This window comes from Rhopalosiphum padi, chromosome 1 (assembly GCF_020882245.1).
Source record: "Rhopalosiphum padi isolate XX-2018 chromosome 1, ASM2088224v1, whole genome shotgun sequence".
Taxonomy (NCBI): Eukaryota; Metazoa; Arthropoda; class Insecta; order Hemiptera; family Aphididae; genus Rhopalosiphum; species Rhopalosiphum padi.
Window position 1 is genome coordinate 78,369,998 of NC_083597.1, and position 20,493 is coordinate 78,390,490.

At 24.8% G+C, this 20,493-nt stretch overlaps 1 protein-coding gene across 6 annotated transcripts; it reads left to right on the forward strand.

The window, feature by feature from the left end:
• The first annotated feature begins 1,756 nt into the window (after positions 1–1,756).
• Positions 1,757–18,642, forward strand: LOC132920498 (cathepsin L-like). Of its 6 annotated transcripts, XM_060982978.1 has the most exons (17): positions 1,757–2,018; positions 5,601–5,717; positions 5,774–5,884; positions 5,943–6,053; positions 9,026–9,172; positions 9,245–9,331; positions 9,402–9,527; positions 9,592–9,750; positions 9,824–9,895; positions 10,347–10,460; positions 10,669–10,882; positions 11,297–11,445; positions 11,635–11,731; positions 11,806–12,077; positions 13,486–13,579; positions 13,698–13,771; positions 14,118–14,502. In XM_060982978.1, exons 1-17 carry the CDS (start codon positions 1,944–1,946, stop codon positions 14,190–14,192), a joined length of 2,094 nt encoding a protein of 697 aa, XP_060838961.1. In that variant the 5' UTR covers positions 1,757–1,943; the 3' UTR covers positions 14,193–14,502. The 6 variants fall into 6 exon arrangements, with proteins under 6 accessions (XP_060838961.1, XP_060838945.1, XP_060838927.1 ...); XM_060982962.1 differs by lacking the exons at positions 5,601–5,717; positions 5,774–5,884; positions 5,943–6,053; positions 13,698–13,771 and adding exons at positions 13,814–13,887; positions 18,127–18,642 and having other exon boundaries at positions 1,759–2,018; positions 14,118–14,235; XM_060982953.1 differs by lacking the exons at positions 5,601–5,717; positions 5,774–5,884; positions 5,943–6,053 and adding an exon at positions 18,127–18,642 and having other exon boundaries at positions 1,760–2,018; positions 14,118–14,235.
• Positions 18,643–20,493: the final 1,851 nt, after the last annotated feature.

The following is a 20,493-nucleotide window of genomic DNA, read 5'->3' on the forward strand; positions in this document are numbered from 1 at the left end:
TAAAAATGGAAAAAATGTTTAGCTCCAAATTGTGCGCGACAAAAGAATTTTTTATAATTCATAACTATAAGTTCAGTTACCATAAATTACTTAAAAATGAAGTACAACGGTGGAAGTGCACAAATAAAAATTGCAAAAGTTTTTTAAAGCTTTTCGTACTACATTTTTTAGTTAACTCTTTTTATTTTGCAGTTAATTTTGACGATTTTATTAATAAAAATTAATTATATACCTACCTATATTATTATTTTTATATTTTTAATTATGTATAATTTTTTTAATATGTTTATTTACATCATTTTGTATAATTTTATCTATTTAAACGTGATGTGATAATGTAATGCGATATAATCAAATGTACCTATATTAGTGGAATATATAAGTTACTATATAAATAGAATCATATGTAAATGTAATCAATATAATATTCTGATTTATAATAGTCTGTAAAATTTAATTTATGCTATTAAAAACTGGGACGCAACTAGGTTGTGTAAAAAGATACTGTTGGACGCAAATAAGCTATGACCCTTTTTGAACCTTTTTTGATGGGACGCAACTCACCTACTAATAATAATCTCGGACGCAAGTAGTATGCACCGAACAACTTATAATAACCTTGTATTGAATTTTAAAGATTTTTTGGAAAGCCAAATTTTTTTTATCGACATTTCAAGAAAAAAAATATAGAAAAATTAAAAATTTCAATGGCCTATAAATAGTTTTAAAAAATCTAAATATTTTAAAAATTAAATCGTAAATAGATAACGCTAATATAAACATTTGATGAAAATTCAAGTATTTACAATAATTCGTTTTCGTTTTTGAGTTAGAGTAAAATAAAAAAAAAACGATTTTGTCGAAAATAGGTTATGCGTAAAAATTCCCGTTTTTCCATTATTTTTTCAGGGTTTTTCCTGACGCTTTTGAAAACTACTGGACATTTATTACTCTTGACCCCCAAAGTACCAACTAGATTCAATTTCCTTTCAAAGGGGGTAGAAGTCAAAGCACTCTTCAGGGACGGACTTACCATTTTTCCGCCCCAAGGCATTACAAGACTAATATATTAAATAAATAAAAGTAAAAATATACTGAAAAATTGTGGCGCCCCGAAAGATGTTGAACCCTAGGCACATATCTAGGTTGCCTATGCGTAAATCCGCTCCTGGCACTATTACTACTCCAAAACGTGATGATAGACACAAAAATAAAAAAACACATCATTGTAAAATCAATACATGGATCACTCCGTTCAGAATCTAAAATATGCACCTGAAGATTTTTTTTGTTACAATAATATAATAATATATTTTTTTTTAAACCGACGGTGTCCTTTACATCCTTCCACAATTAAACTACTTACACCTACCTACTGCCCCTATGGTCATTAAACCGTTTGTAAATTGTATAACAAAGAAAAATTGGGGTGCCAAAGTACAACCTGCTTCTTCAATAATTTGCGTTCCTGTTTCTTTTAAGTTCTTTATTGTATAGAGATTAAAGGTATAAATCATGATTAAAGATACTATATTTAATCGTGGTATAAATGCTGAAATATAAAAAAATTGTTATTGTTGATGTTATTCCCAGTTGCAATCAAATAAATAAAGAAATAATAAGAACATTGTTGTTATTGTTTTATTCGTGTTATCAGTAGTTGATCTTTTTTATATCGACCGTTCAATGTTCATACACAGATAAAGAGTACAACTGTATATAGACATAATATTATATTATTAATATACGCATAGTAGTTATTATCTTGAAAGTTACACCACAAGTCACAACAACAAAATACTTATATATTTAATTTCTATATTCTAAGACGCAGTACACATTTACTTTGTTAAATAGATTGTTTTGATTGCTACCTATAGTTCGTTATTTTTTCTTATTCATCAATGCTTTAAAATCACTACAGCTAAGTCTAAGGAATCAAGATGAAATTTCTATTTCTAGGATTTTGTCTTTTCATTGTTTTACTTGGAGAAAATGTTTTCGCCCAAAATCACAAGGTTAGTATATTAATAGTGAAATTGATTTGTAATTAAAAATGTATGTGCATTTAAAATGACAAAATAGTTATAAAGATGTGAACATTTTTTTCGTATTTCACTTTATACCTGTATGTATTTTTATGATTTTTTTAATTTGTTATTTTTATTGCACAATTTTAAGTGAATAGTGAAATCTATAATTCACAAAATGAAGAACTTCGTTTAAACCCTGTTATAGATTTTTTAAATTTTTCACAAGAAATCAAAATTAATCTGTTTTATCAGGTATCTAAAATTTTGATCCAAGCAATTACTCAATCTCATAACCATATTTTTTTCTTAGTTAAAAACTGTCTATGTAGAATATTAACTCAGATAATTGTTAAAATTGTGGGTATATGATCAATTATCACTTGAATAATAGAATATTTTAAAAATGCCATTGAAGGTATTTAAATCAAACTATTTTTCATTCTAAAAAGACCTATTTTAATTAAAATGTATTGAATACTGATAATCAATTTTATGGATTTTTAAAACAAGTTTGGTTTCCTTGTTTTATCTTCTTTAGATCCTAATAACAATTTTAAAACAAATTTGGCTCTAAAAATGTAATAATATTGTATTCAACAACTTATTATGCTTTTTCAAATAAATAAATAGAAAAAAAAATATGTTGGATTTTAAGAAAACATATTCAGATATCTTAATCTGATTTCAATGCTAAAATGCATACAAGTTTTAATTTTAATACCTATGACTTGAAAATTAAATCAAGATTCTTTATAAATTGATCTTACTGAAATTTAAGAGAAAAGTTCAACATGAAGCATTAAAGCCACATTCTAATCATAATAAATGATGTGTAAGAATAGTTCAATTGTTTGCATACAGGTGCCAATTGTCCGTTATCCATAATAATTGACATTTAGCTATCGACTTAGATTCAATATTACGTTCTTATGGTGGTGGATATGACTGTATAAGAAAATACAAAATGGTTATATTTCACTAACAAATTTATGTATATTTATAATTAATTTATACAATTATTTTTAATTAATGTCTAAATAGATGCCAGTTGTAATAATTTACTAAAATTAAATAATATTTAGTTTTTGTCTTATGTTTTACTCATTAGTGATGTAAAATTGTAAAAAGTAATTAGTTATTTTAAAACTAAGTATTTAATACTTAAAATTAATTTTGAGTTTTGAGTTTTAACTTTGTTAAGTAAATTACATTAATAAATGACGAGATTTAATTAGTAGATACAAATTTTAATTTAATGTACATGTTACTAGCAAAAGTCAAACTCTACCAAATTTAGTGCTACCAGTACATAGAGGAAATGTTGCATAGGCTGAATTGTAGCAAAATCTGATTTTATGTCTGCCTATTTCTGAGGTTTGCCCTATTTTGACTTAACCAGTTCATATAATATTATATTACATAATAATAAATAACAATAAACTTGTTACTACCTAATTAAAATTAATTGATTTCTATGTAAATTGTAATAGTTTTATATATTTTTTTATAACGTACAATTAAAATTATTTGATAAAAACGTATTTTAGATAAACAATTATAATTAGTTCTAGTAATAGAGTCAGTAGCATAAAACGGAGTGAGTAGGAATCTAACATTTTCAGATGTTTAATTATTTGTAAAGTTTAACACAAAAAAAATTGTATTTTTTACTTATTTTATTTATATTATATTATAAAATCTATTTTATTCTCAAAGTTAAATTTAAAATGTATTTCTATGCAAAATGTTTTAAGAAAAATAATAATTAAATAAAAAAGAATACAATTTACACTAAAAATATGAAACTTTTCTAGGTTATTATATTTTTACTTTATTCACCTTACAATTAAATGTTGATTGTAACTTATCAACTTGTTATTGATAAAATACTCTATTAACCAAAGGCCACTGCTTACTTGCATCACACTTGGTTTAGAAGTAGATAAATAGATAGTATTTAACATAAGAAGTGAAAATTACATTAATTATGCGATTACTTAATGATTCTTATTTCTTTCGTTTTTCAATTATTTTTATCTTTATAATTACTGACTGAACTTTGAAATATACTATATTTTGACCTTTTATATTTTTGGATTAAATAAAAATAGAAATGTTAAGTAATATATTTTCGTTGGTTATTGGAATTGGTTATTTGTTTGTCCCCTTATTGTATGTTCACCATAGTGTGCCAATTTCTATTTAGTTTACACATATATTTTTAATTTAAAATTTAGACCAGTTTGATCATCAAATTTTTATTACTTTAAAAAAGCTGATCTCTAATAGTTACTATTTATATTTAGTATACCTAGTACCAAATTTCAGCCTAAGCAAAATAGGAAGCTACCTAGGAACCCAGGAACCCTTACCTAGGCTTTCCTGGTTAAATACTAAAAAAAAAAAGGTGTCAATCAATATGATAAATAATTTGTGTATAGTAGTATTTATTTTTAGTTTTTTAAGCTTAGATAGTTAGATATAAATATACTTATAAGAATATTATAATGTGGTAAGTAGTAACTTTGAAATTAATATTATGTTAAACTATATTTTTATGGGTGTTTAAAGTGATGAATGTGTATCGGAACTATATTATATTATATTTTTAAAAACAAAATAAAGCAGTTTTTATTAATATATTTTTTAAAGTATCCTTCTTTAGTAGCTACCTTGAGTTTAGCACTGAGTATACCTTTCATTTTATCTTTAATTCAATCATGGTAGCTGCTAAATAAAAGTATAATTTATAAAACTTAATATATTAATATCTTATTTTTGAAGTTATTTTAAAATTTAAATCAGGTTTTTAAAATAGTCTGAATTGGTAGTTTATTATATTTTATAAAAAATATAGTTAAAATCTTATGAAGGATTTATTGTTAATAAGTAGTCCTCTAGGTTTAATAGATCTAGATTTATACAAATATCAATGGGTGCTTGTATATTTGGCCCTAAAACTTTAAAAGCCATATTATACTTCCTGTTCTTAAATACATAATAAAAATACAGTTTTAAAATTATTATTTTTTCTTATTAACTGTATTGATGGTAAAATAAACAAATAATTATTAATATCGATTATTTTATAGCCTGTAATTATACAATCTTTTCGCCTGTATGCAAAAAACAGGAATCATTATGTAATGTCAATATTAACATTTTAAAATAAACAAAACAATATGTGACATATATAATACTATAGAATAGTATTGATTGTATAAGACTTATTTAAAAATATTTTTCTTCTATTAGTTTAAATCAAAGAAAATTTATTGTCGTTTATTGGAATACAAGCGCCAGGTTTGCTAAAACATCGATGTATAAGCCTTTAAATTTAACAAAAAAAAAAAGAAGCTATTTGAAATATATCCCGTGGGCCTAAATATTTTTTGACTATAGTTTTAACTATTGTAACAAATAATTTATTACATTTTTGGATAATTATATAATTCAAAAGAAGAAAATAAGTAAGAATACCATTATTGAATATCAACTTTTTGATTGTTTTAAACATTAATTTTGATGATTGTTACTATACTGCATTCCTAAATTATTCTATTGTAGATTGAGAATAATAAATTTATAGAACAACTATCAGATATTGCAATGCAATCAATGGAAGGATTTTCAGATTATGGGCATAAATTAATTGAAGTTGAAGAAATTGGCAATATATCACATGTAAGGTTAAAAAAAAAATAAAAATAAGACTAGAAAATTTAAATTTGAAATTACAGACTTCAAATCAAAACAAAATAGAAATAACAGCATGTCGTTTTAATGATTTAAATCAGAAAAAAGAAATAGAAAATCATCCTGAAAAAAAAATATCAAGAAATGATTTTTTTGTGAGTTTTTATGTGTTAAATTTTTCTTGGGATTACATACAATTTTTTTTGATTTAAGGTTTGTGATGTATGTCAAATTACACTTAATAAGACAGAAAACAATACATATAAAGCTGTAGAAATGTCATGTGTTTTACACGATTCTCGTGCTTATTTTCCTGCTCCAGAGGTTAAAAAAATTTAATTTTCCATTTGAATAAAGAAACTATTTAATTTGTTTTATATTTATAGAATTTAACAGCAAGTTTAAATATTTCTGATATCAATAAAAATATTTAAACACCTGATCAAAATATTGAAACAAAATAAATGATATTTCAAAAGATATTTGTAAATTTAAAACTAGGTACAAAAATATCTGAATTGGAAATCATATTTAGCGTACCATACACTAAAAAGAGTTTTTTTGTAAGAACTTATTTCAAAATTTAATCGTTAAAAAAATGAAAATTTAATAATTATAATCAATGTAATTTTTACAGATATCAGAATGAAAAAATTTCAAAACATCAAAATAAAATAAAAAAGGTTTTTTTGCCAACAAATATTAGTATAGAATATAAAATAATAAAAATTGTATGAAAAATACTGTAATTTTTGAGGTTGTAGACTTGTGACTTGTTAAAGCATTGTTTTATAATTTAATTAAGAAATATCTTTGTTTTGTCAGTTTTATTTATATTATAAATTATTTAAAATAAATCCATTTTAGTTCATAATTTATAATTATTGTTGAATAAATATGAAATGAAGTAATAAAAAAAAAACATTAAAATATTTTCTATATTCAGGGCGAAAATGGCTTAATGAATTACTGATTAAAACTCGGTGGGTCACTCAAAATATAGGCCGGTTATGAGTGTTTGGTGGTAATTTTTTTATAATGATAATTATAAATTAGTACAAACATTACTAAAAAATATAAATGAACCAAATTATTAAACCGTATAGTAGCTGTAGCTATAATCAAACATTAAAAATCCTTAAACTTTACTTAACACCTTGTTAATTTCTCACTGTCTGTATTTAGGTGATTAAACTTTTTATTAAAGATTAAATTTATTATTTTTCCCAGCTTTGTCTATCAATTTTTATTTTATTATTATTATTGTAAAAGTAATAAAAATATTTATCCAGATTAATGAATTATGATATATTATAACCAAGGTTTGGATTTTGTAGCATTTCCTACTTATTATTGTATATAGATAAAAATAGCAGAGATGGCTATTAATTTGTTTTATTTACCAGGGACTCTTAATATGAAATTTTTGCTATTTTTTTTGCATATTTGAAGTATTTTAGATTTTTAGTGCTATTTTTTACTAATATACATAATAATGCTTTATTTTGTATTTTTCATAAATCCCGTTTATATTGAATGAAAAATAGTATTCATTTATGTGACTATAAGAAAAATTTCCACATTTTGAATATTTGCATACAAAGGATGTCATCATTCAATGTAAAACAGGTATATCAGTACATTTAAGTTTTTTGAAACTGTAACATAAGATAGTCTTAGTTTTTTTTATAAATATAATTAAATTTCGATTTAAAATTTTTGCTATTTATAATGTTTTTAGAGCATATTTTAAGGTTGTTTTCATAATATTATAGCGCACATTTTAGTAATTTTGGTGCTGTAGAATCCAAACCCTGATTATAACTATGAACATATTAAGACCAAAACATTTTTTAGAACTTATATTACATTCTTATGAAAAAAACCGACGCAGATTTTTCTAAAAGAAAAACTTTTATTACTTCTATTACTACTACTACTATTACTACTACTAAGAATAATAATAATACAACTATTTGTTTAATAATTTGTTATCCGTATGTCGAAACTTTATTATTAAATTGATAGTGTTTCAATTGTTTGTCATAGTTACATAATTTTATTTGTCTTACTAGTTACTACTCTTACTTTTTTAAACTTTAATGAACATTGTATATTATATTAAAAAAATTGATTTGAAAACTTAAGGTGACTCCATACATGTACTATAGTAGTTCTATTTTTTGCTTAATTTTCTGGGATATTAAGCAAATTGCAGGAATTTAATGAGACTATGTTTAAAACTTACTCTGTGGTATATTTTAGGTTTTAAAAGAAAGCCTAGTGTTGATTAAGTTAAGTGGCTTAATATAATTTATAATTTATTTAACAATAAAACAAATTTTAGGTTTTATATATATGGAAAATATTAAATATGTTTAATGAATTTATACTTAAAATAAGAATTAAGGTTTTTAAATTGAACAATAATTTATATTTAAACATATATTTGATTTTTTGGTTTCAAATCCATTATGACTTTGTAATTTTATTGGATATTAGTATGACAATATAGGTAATCATATTCATCTAGATTTATTGAGAGCAATATCTAGTATAAGTTTCATTATGCAAAGATTTTATAATCAAAATGTTTGCAAAATGAGACGTATTTTATATTAAATAATAAATATTTACAAATTAAAGATTACAATTGTATTAAATATAATTTAAAAATGTAAAAGTTCATTAAATGCTAGTACCTGTCACTTTTAATTATTGTACAATAATTAAATTTGTTCAAGTATTTTTGTATTTTATTAGTTAAATAGTTGGTAGAAATCATTGAGTTATAACTACTGCTTAGATAAAATAAAAAGTAAAATTTAGCAATACAATTTTACGAATCTGACAACCCCTTATTAAACTGGCCTCTTTTATAAGTAGAACAATTATTTTTTTATAAAATGAACATATTTAATAGGAGGCCATATTCTAAGAATTCTACTGCAATAACATATTAACATAGTTTTGTATTTCATAGATTATAACTGCTAATAATATTTGAAAATATTAAGTAAATAAAGATTTAATATAAATGAATAGAAAAGTATCACATCATTAACTTTAAACACAAAAATATATATTTAATTTCCATTACCTATACATAATTATTAAATTTGTTGGGAACGCTTAAAACCAACTTTTTAAATGAATCACATTGCCAGAGCCAGACAGTCAAACTCCATAAGAACACAGGACAAAACTTAGTAATATTTCAAAAGTTATATTCTTTTACATAAAAAATTTATGTTTAAAACTAAGTTTTATTACAGTACCTAATTTATTGTTTGTAGCCATCGCCTGTGGGAGGTTACAATGAAATCAATGCTGATACTGAGAACATCAAACAATTGGCTCTATTTTCCTTAGATTCTATTACACAACAAACAATGTCTAAAAGATCTTTGGGGTTAATCAGAGTTGTATCTGCAAAAAGTCAGGTATAACTTTAAATTTTATTAAAAAATATTTTAAGTAAATAAAATACTAATTCATAATTATTTAACTTTTAGGTTGTAGCTGGAATAAATTATAAAATAAAACTATTGGTGTGTGAAAAAGATTCAAAAAAAGACAAGGATATTGTTATGGATCACAAAGTATATTTATTTTATTTTCATTGAAAATTTGGTAATTTATTTAATTCTTTATAATTACTTCTTTTTTTAGAATTGTCGTTCGTGTGATGTAACCATATGGGAACAATCATGGTTGGACAATAAAAATGTTACTAAAGTAGCTTGTTCTAAACCTTCTGAACTTAATTCATTTTCAAATGTAGCTGTGACTAAAAGAGTAATATTAATTTAAAATATATCTAAGCGAAAAGAAAATATATTATTAATTTAACCTTACTTAGGACATACATGAAAATGTAAATCTTGGAGCAAAAATACATCTAAGTACTGATGATAAGAAAGTTAAAGATATAGTGGATTACGCTTTACTATCTATTGATAAACAAGAAGGATCTAACAAACCACACATATTATCAAAAATTATAAATGTATCCAAACAAGTAAAAAAAAAATAGCTTTTATTAATAGTTATGTAATTGTTTGAATAAAAACTTAATTAACGTTATATTATAGATTGTGTCTGGAGTTATCTATAATATTGAATTGGAAATATGTGAGAATTCTACAGGCGAAGTTGATAAAAAGGTAATCTACTAAACAAATTAATAAATAATTTGATAGTAATTTAGTTTTTAAATGTATATAATATACATTTAAAAACTCAACAACTGTCAACAAATATTGATAAACTGACACAATATTGAGGCTATTATTTTATATTTATATAAAAATATATTTATTTTATCTTAATTTTTAAATAAAAATTGAAGGTTCATTTATAGAATGAAGATAAAGTATTAGCACTTGCAAGCACTAGTATAATAGTTGCTTCCTCTTTGTTGTTTGTCATTTCATCTTATTTTGTGATTTTTATATTTCTTTATACCAATAGCTTCTTTCTTAAGCAACATATCTGAAGAAAAAGAAAGTTTATTTCCCTTAAGATTCATTGAAACAAATTTACTATAAAATATTTATGAATATTTAACTGTTATTAAAATTTAATTGTTGCTACTTTTACTACATGTTTTTTCAGAAATGTAGAATTTGTAATATAAAAGTTTGGGAACAAGCATGGGAGAACAACAAAAATACTTTAAAATTCAATTGTTATACACCAAATAAAACCAACATAGATACATCAAGTTCTGTAAGTTCACAAAATATTTAATGTTAAATAATCATGTCAATTACATTTTTAACCTAAATTAAACTTAGTTTGTATTACATTTTGAATGTTATTTTATTATTAATTTATTGAATATTATGCTAAACTAATCAGATTACTGAAGAATTTGCATTATTTTCATCGATCCTAAGAAATATTTATACATTAACAGTTTTTATTATTTTATTAGAAAACATTAATTGCAAAGAAAAATGATGATCGATTACGATTAAAGACAGATTTTGAAAATTTTATTACGACACATAATAAAATGTATTCTAGTCTTGAAGAAAAGAATAGAAGATTCCGAATATTTGCTGCTAATATGAAGAAAGTACAATTATTACAAAAACACGAACAAGGAAGTGCTATTTATGGAGCTACGCAATTTGCAGATCTTACAAGTAAATTTATCATATAATTTAAAAATAATCTTTGAAAATTACAATTTATCATGTTCTGAATCAATATTTTAAATTTTGAAATTGTTTAATTATACATAACATCAAAAAAACTTTTAAAAAAAGTGTGTAACGGTTTGTATTGGCAATGTGTATTTGTTTAATGTTTCAATTTTCTTTCAAATTACTTCAACATTTCAAAAAACAATCATTAACATATTTGACCAAATTATAATTAGTAGGAACTTTAAGAAGTTTCATTTAACCCTACGAAGCACTTCTAGTTAAAAATATTTTAGTAAACTTATTGTTTTAAATGTCTATCTTTTTTTCATTATCTAAAATTAAACTTATGGTTACTACAGACATAATTAAATAATACAATAATAATTTAATATTTTACTAATGTTTTGATAGAAACTGAATTTAAAAAAAAGTATTTGGGTCTGGATTTATCATTGTCAAATAAAAACACATTACCCATGGCAGTCATTCCACAAAGTATTTCTATTCCTAATGAATTTGATTGGAGAGACCACAACGCAGTAACACCAGTAAAAAATCAGGTATTTAAAAATTGTTTTTATATAATTTTAAATTATAATAAATGTTCAATAGTAATGTATTCGACATTCATATCTTCTACATTTAAACTATAGAAATTGTTTGAAAAATAGTACAAATATAGAGTACATAAAATAAAAAATGGGAATTAATTATTAAATGATAAATTGTATTTTTAATTGTAATTTTAGGGAGCTTGTGGATCTTGTTGGGCATTTTCGGCCATAGCCAATATTGAAGGACAATATGCCTTAAAATCTAAAACACTTCTATCACTCTCAGAACAAGGTAATTTATGAATTATAAATTAAGTATTTCAAAATTAGGTTTTTGTTTTATTAATATTAGCTTTATTTTTATAGAACTGGTTGACTGTGATAATTTGGATAATGGATGTGGTGGTGGCTTAATGACTCAAGCATTTGAAGCCATAGAAAATTTAGGAGGCCTAGAGACAGAGTCTGATTATCCTTATGAAGGTCATGCAGATCGTAAAGGTTGCCAGTTAAAAAAAGGTGAAGTGAAGGTATCAATATCCAAAGCTGTGAATGTATCTACTGATGAAGAAGATATTGCCAAATTTTTAGTTAAACATGGTCCCCTATCTGTCGGAGTCAATGCTAATGCTATGCAGGTATATCATATACAATTATAACATTCTATAATTTGAGGTATTTGAAAGTCTAAGAAAATATGTATTTTATTTATTAAGTTCTTTACTTTATAATCTATATCTAAATTTCAATAAATCTAAGAACAAAATGTTCTTAAAAATGTAATATATTCCTGTATTAATCCTCATGCTTATGTTGGTATAGGTAAAAAAACTTCTAAGTAGAAGAATATATATGTACAAGTACAGTAGAAGCTGCTTATTAGGAACACGGGTAATTGATACAATCGCGGTATTGAAACAAAATGTCCCGGGACAGACCGGCCGTATATTAGAACATTGAAAATAAATCGGATTATTGAAACATCACATCGGTTATTTGAAATAATTAAGCAAAGGTCAGTTGACCTTGGCGATAACCAATGTACTTTAATCCTATCTTTGCTGCTGTTATGTTTATTTTTACTGTACTTGATCGTAAGTACAGTACCTATACATATAAGAATGCTCTTTCTGTGCGTATTTTTTGTAGTTCAGCTTTGCTGTAAGTACGGTTAATCAAATTGTAAAAGCTCTAAGTGTCCAGCAGCATTACTCGTATGAAATACATAAAAACAAAATTTGATACACATATTTTAAATAATATAGTAAAATACATATATTTGTAAATACTTGTTTTTAATTATACAATATACTTACATAGTTAAATATTCATACATACATATTTTTTTTCATTATTTTTTCATAGTACAAATCAAACCAATCGCTTATTAGAAATAATTGGTTAATTGACACATTTCACCTTGGTCCCAAAGTGTTTAAAGCGGCTTCTACTGTATATAATATTGGTTTTGCAATGATGTCAGAGTTTTTTGTATCTGAAAACAGTTATAATAAAAGAAAAAAATGTTTCGATTCTTCAAATTTCAGAAAGGTTTCTCGTGGAAAAGTGGATGTATTTATTTGTTCCTCTAAGGTTCAAAGATATTTCTCAGAACTTTTCAAAATAGCTGGAGCAAAAATCAATTTTTTTCATTGTTGAAATTCAAAAACTAATAATTATTGAAAGTTGTAATTTTTACCAAACATTACCATTATTTATTTAGTAGTTCCTCAATTATCCGTATTCACAATTAGCTGTGCTCCCTCTTCCGAAAATTTGTATGTACCAAAAGTAAAGAAATAGGCACAAGCAGTTTCCATATTGATTACGCTAAAAATTGTTTTCCATTGCATTCAAATTTAAAATATCCATAATATAAACCTACTTAGTGATAGATTTTAGGTTAGATTAACAACCTACTATACGATAAAGTGACTCTTCTTGTTTTCTAAATCTATGACAAAAATGTTTTTTTTTTAAACTAACTACATTCTTGACTGACTTACAATTTTGTATAATGTATATAAGTAATTTTTGTTATTTCAGTTTTATATGGGTGGTGTATCACATCCAATCCATGCATTATGTAGCTCCAAATCATTGGATCATGGTGTAGCCATTGTTGGATATGGAGTCCACAGTAAGTTATTGCGTTATATTTTATTATTAATAATCAATTGTGTACTAATAAAATAATTTTAATGATAATTTTCAAATTAAAATATTACTTAAGTTAACCTTTAATATTTTCATTTTAGGAACTAAATATACCCATAAAAATTTACCATATTGGTTAATAAAAAATAGTTGGGGACCTGGATGGGGAGAAAAAGTAAGTTAAATACAGATATATTAAAATATGTTTTTTTTTCAGAATATCCTTATTTAAATACAACTTTACCGTTTTGGACCATTAAAAACAGTTGGGGAGACAAATGGGGCATGCAGGTAATGGGATGTAAAAGTTAAGGCTCATAATAAATCATAATATTTTATCAATAATTATATGGTGCTTATTATTAACAATTAAAATAATGGTCCAAATAGCGTGAAAAAAATATGTTATGAATTTACTTTAATACCATGTGTTTGTTCTTCTATTATCTACTAATTGTATTTACTAGAGTATAACTTTGAACTATATAATATACAATACTATAATGTAATATTTATTATAGGGTTACTACTTGCTCTACAGAGGTGATGGATCTTGTGGTGTCAATCAAATGGTTTCTTCAGCAATTATTGAATAATTTTTTGTTAAATTTTAAATAAACAATTAAATTATTTTTTAAGGTATTAAAGATTCTCAATATTACATATTTAATAATAAACATTGTATTAATGTTTCAATTATTTGAGCTATAGAATTTTACTATATTAATTTGAACTTATGAATAGATCTTTAGTAAGTGTATCTAACACTTATATTATTATTAATCATAAAATATAGATATTAGATATATCTTAATCTACTTAATTTTTTTTTTATATCTAATATTACTAAGTTTTTTTTATTATTATTCTTTTTATTTAAAACTAATAAAGTAATAAACAATCAGACTTATAGCATTCAGTTGATTTGCATATTATAATTTATTCCTCAGAATTTTATGCATTAAATATTTTTACTTTGTATTTAATGTTATGAGACTGCTGTTACAGTACTCCTCCATTTCTTAAGTAATCTTTCTTCTCTAGTATTGCCATGGGCGCCCAGAGGGGAGGGAATACGGTGACATATTTTTCACTAATTGGGCATCGAGCCCAATTGGGGTACTCACTTAGAAAGATAGTTCTGTTGAGAGTTGACCAGCCAACAGTAACGACTCAGTAGTCTGGTTCTATATCTAGATGCCCTCTGAAAAAGTTAGATTTGTAATCGCGAGCAATTAAATACGATCCGCTCAGAATTTAAAGAAAATCATGAATTGGCACTACTGAGTATTTTTTCCGAGATATTCGTGATAACTGACAACAATGCTTAATAGTTAAAGCGTGCGAGAAGACAATGTTTGAGTGTGTATTACTGTTCAATAAAAAAACGTCTATCTCATTATAAATATTTTTCAAATAATTAAACCCTAAGGTATTTCTAAATATATTCCAGGCCTTTGACCACATTCAGTATGAAGGGGCGCCAATTTAAAATATAACACTTTCTCCCTTTGCTAAATTATTTCATAATCAATATTATATTTAGAAAGTCGGTCGTTTTTGGCTTAGAATACATGTTGATAGATCATAATAACTTGAAAAAATTGATCGTTCAACGTCAAGCAAACAGAGCGACCTAAAAATGCAAACAGTAGGTAAACGAGCTTGTTAAAACTACTTTAAAAGAGAAAATCTCAAAACTATTAACCATATAAACCCCTTCATTCAAAAGTGAAAAAGTAATAAGTTTTTTGAGGTTCTGTTAATGAATGGTCTTCTTTTCGTGTGATTCATGTTTTGTATACAGAGAGATTCATAAAGAGAAGCGTAAAACACTCATTATCTCAAAAAGTATTCACTTTTTTCCAATTTTTTTTTTCAAAATTTTAGATCTATGCTGTTCTAGAATTATATAATTATTTGATATTTTTCACCATTATATTTATTAGGTAAACCACCCAGGGATCGAAACCGTTCAAATTTCAACGGTTACAGATTTGGTTTTTGAGAACGGTTTTCTACATTTTCTGGTTTTGGTTTAGGTTTTAAGATCGGTTTTTCAAATTGTTTGGTTTTGGTTTCGGTTTCAAAAAAGGTTATTCAAATTAATCGTTTTCAAGAACGGTTTCTGGAAATTTGTGGTTTTAGTTTTTGGAATGATTTTTTCTAAATTTTGATTTTATTTGCCTCTATACCTAATAGCTGTAGACCCGATTTTTATTATTTATTAACTATTAAGGCCTGAGTCTAAAGCTCTAAAATAATATGATTTGTATAATTAGTGTACATACAAATGTATGTTTAACAGAACTATTTTCGTGTGGTTCCTTTTACATACAACAAATGGTTGAGATCATTATTCAATTACATTAATATTTAATTATAATAATATACACACTTTATAATTATTATAAGGAACAATATAGACGTGCATGTCCGCATATAGGGGCCAACAAAATAACAATTGTGATATTTATATTTTAATCATGATTCTTGAATCAATAAGTATAGTAATAATAGAAAATAATAAATATAAATAGGATACCTTATATTCGTAAGTTCGCGTAATACTCAGTAAATAGCATCAGGATTTTTAATAATAAATTCGAACATAATATTTTCTTCGTATAAATATACTCGTTTTAACTAGAGTTATAAATAATATAATAAACTTTATATAATTCAAAGAAACCGATCGGTTTTTGAACGGTTTTTCACTTTTTCAATTCTATGGTTTCGGTTTTGGATTTTTTAAACAGTTTTTTAAGATCTTATGTTTCAATTACGGTTTTTTAACCGGTGTTTCAAAGCTTTTGTTTTCGGTTATGCCAAAATGCAAAAACTGAGGTTTTAACGGTTTCGATCCCTGAAACCACCATCAACTTTTGATTTTCAAATGACAATCTATACTAAAAATGTCATAATTTAATAAGGTTTTTTTTCTTATGAATTATCACTTCAAATTTCAGTTTTCGTTAATTCGTTCAATTCGTTGACGTAATAGAGCTCCTCAAAGTCGGATGGTTTTTGTGTGTTAATGTGTTATACCTAGTCGGTAGATACCGTAACAATTATGATTTGTATGCCCTAGGGTAAAACATATTATTTTTTCAGATCAATTCAGTAAGTACTGTAAACTTAAGTTGTGCCTCTAAATGTATTTTATAATGCTCGTTTCGTTCGATCGCAGATCGCTCTACTGAAGCCTGAAGGTGTTTGCGGCACTGGTCATAATAATAATTATCAATTACAAAGAACTTAGACCAGAAGCTATAAGTAATAAATTCGATATTGTTCGACTAGAGCACTAGAGATGTAGTGCCTATATATTATAGTGACTTAGTTCGACCATATGGTATATCGGTGATAACTGATAATCGTTGTGCCAACTCGTTACAATAACTTAATATTTAAAAAAAGAATTGTAAAAAGTGAATACTTTTTGAGATAATGAGTGTTTTACTCTTTATGAATCACCCTGTATACCTACTTATCTCTATGTAATCCTTATTACTTATTGTTTTCATTTTGTAAACAAATGGAATTTATTTACAACTTATTTTTATAACGTATATATAATTTTACTATTTTAGTATATAAATTGACATTATAATATATTATATAAAATGAATATACTCTCCTTCTTTAAAATATCAGAAATCAACAAAATACTAGATTACCCGCGGCCATCAAAAATTGACGTTTATCATAATATACCATGCAAAGTACAGCCAGAAAAATGATCACTTGGCCAGAAAAAGTCAAAGCTTGATATGAAAAATTCATCTTAGGACAATTGAAAAACATTCGATGCTTCGTTAAAAAAAATCGACATCTAATCGGCAAACAATCTTCACAAATTCATCGAATATCCACGCAAGTTTTTTGAATATTATCCTTGCAAATACAAAAATAATAATTATTGTAATTTTATATTTATATATATATATATATATATATATATATATATATATATATGAGCTAAAAACTAAAGTTAAAAAGTTTGGGTGAATATAGGTACTATGTAGTGATGTGACTACGTTATACATAAATATCAATAAGTAAATAGGTCAATAATGTACAAATTTTGGAAATTAAAGACCACCATTGCTAAAATGATCAAAATTACTCTCTGACGAGATCCAAAAAACCGAATGATGTACCTGAATTGCCTATCTGACACGCCCCGTAACCATGCAATTTGTATATTTTGTATATGGGACATTGGACATAGGTACGTAATTTAAAACACATCATATAAAAAATAACATTATACTTAAGCAGTGTTAGGAGTTATTTAAAATTTAGGTGACAATATTTATAGGGACATAGAGTTATTTTATCTAAATTATGATTATCTTGGTCATACTAGATATCTAGAAAATTATCATATAATAAATATAAAATACGAGTAACTTGATTCTTTATAAATATTGAAATTGGCAATAATATATACCGATGAAATTAAGTATTAGATTAGGAAGTTTAATATTTCATGATTAAAAATAATATTATAATATATTATTTCAGAATAATGAATACGGATAAATCAAAAACAAAAATTGTGAATAACATGTAAACTATACCAAGTATCTACTCCACTCACTATACCTACGTTAATAATTATGATACAGAATGGTTAGAATACATAATATATATGTATAACTAATAATTTTTAATGATGATTGTTAACAGTTTAAGTATACTTTTTAATGTAGACAATAGCTATTATTAATTATTTTTATTTGTTTTGAATATTAACTTTAGTAAAATTAGTAAGATATGTTATATATACCTATTTCCAAATTTAATCAAAACATTATTATTACGTTGAATGTAATTAATGTGCATGAAAAGTAATGTTTTATTGTTATATAATATTTATGTATATTTGCAACCGAAGAGTAGCATGAAAGAGCATTTGCACATCCTTAAACTTAAAATATATATATATTTTTAATTTTAACCTTTATTATTGTTTAAATAAACATGTCATTGCTGTTTTACTTTTAACTTTAGTATATTTATATATTTTTTTAATGTAAATTTTGTTTTTGTTTTAGATTCTGAGCGGAGTGATGAATGTATTGATCTCACAATGATGTGTTTTTTTTTTCATTTTTGTGTCTGTCATCACATTTTGGAGTATAGTAATAGTGCTTTGGTTTTTGACTTCAGCCCCTCTTTAAAAAGGAAATTGAATCTAGTTGGTTCCTTTGGGAGGAGGGGGTCAAAAGTAAAAAATTTCCAGTAGTTTTCAAAAGCGTCAGGAAAAACCCTGAAAAAATAATGGAGAAACGTGAATTTTTACGCATAACCACTTTTCGACAAAATCGATTTTTTGATTTTGCTGTAACTCAAAAACGAATCATTGTAAATACTTGAAATTTTCACCAAATGTTTATATTAGCGTTATCTAATTATGATTAAATTTTTAAAATATTTAGAATTTTTTTAAACTATTTATAGGCCATTGAAATTTTCGATTTTCTAAATTTTTTTTCTTGAAATGCCGATAAAAAAAATTGGCTTTCCAAAAAATCTTTAAAATTTAATACAAAGTTTATTATAAGTTGTTCTTGTTGTAGTATAAAAAAAAAATCAAAAATCGTTAGTTACAATTTTTGTCTATAAGCATTAAAAGTTCAAATGTTTAATCTGTCAAAATTTGCAAGGAATTTGTTTTGGAAGTTGAAAATTCATACAATTTTTGTGATTTATATCAAAGGTTAAAAAACCCAATACAAGGTTCTCCATAACTTTTTCTTCAAATAACTGTAAAAAAAAACCTCCATCGTCAATATACAAAAAATTGTATGACCGTATGAAATTTATTTTTCTACGAAATCGAGTAAAATAATGATATATCACAATTTAAATTTAAATATTTAGGTAATAATATAATATATCCTACTAATTATCCTAGACTGACAAATCATCTCTATTCAGAATTGTTTATCGTATACAATGATATCTGTCATTGCATTCAAATTCAACACATCCATTATAGTGACCTACTCTCCATCTCTTATCTCTACTATACAGCAGAGCGATATCCACTTGTCCACCTTTTTTCTTTGCGTCTTCCCGCGGTAGTAGACAATATAGATACAACATCAGTAGTTAATAATAAAATATATTATACAGCATTATTTAAATATCATATCGATTATTGATAATTTAATATAATCGAAAATAATAAAATATGTGTACCTACCTATATGTCCTATACCGGCTATACCTAAATACAAAATATATAACATTATAACATGATATCATTATAATATTTTATGGGCTAAAATGCACTTTACCACGCCTCTCACAAATTTCGAAATTTTTTTTTAAGACGTGTTTTTTAACACAGATTTCGAAACTGTTTGAATTTTTTTACGGAAACCATTATTTTGGAAGTTATAGCCTTCCAAAGTTTGCGATTTAACAATACAATTTTATTAAAATATGTTAACTGGGTATAATTCTAGTTTAGCAACCTATCGATTTTTAAATTTTATTTTTTCAAAATATGTGGATTTTAACGCTTAATAGATTGGTGAAATCAAAACTTACCTAACATACTTACTTTTGAAATTTTTGCACGCAAACATTGACAAACACCATTTTCAAAATTCATAATAAATCCTTTCTTAAATTAACCGAAAATCAGCATATATATTTTAATGTATAGTTTTAGATAAAAAAGTTTTAGTGAAGTTAGAATTGTGCTATCTAGCTTAGTTTTAGAGTTACAGGTATTAAAAGTTGCTTAATTCTATATCCGCGGAGCGGAGCGACGGCGCCAAGGAGCGTAGCGACGAGTGCCGCATTACGCGCGTATAGGCATTCCCCATACCACATGCGTCGTTTTTTTGTTTAATTTTCACATTTTTACATTTTTAT

Coding starts and splice junctions, on each gene's coding strand:
- LOC132920498 (XM_060982978.1), top strand. CDS start 1,944: ATGAAATTTCTATTTCTAGGATTTTGTCTTTTCATTGTTTTACTTGGA. Junction 9,896..10,346: donor CAGGCGAAGTTGATAAAAAG/GTAATCTACTAA, acceptor ATGTTTTTTCAG/AAATGTAGAATTTGTAATAT. Junction 11,732..11,805: donor TCTATCACTCTCAGAACAAG/GTAATTTATGAA, acceptor TTATTTTTATAG/AACTGGTTGACTGTGATAAT.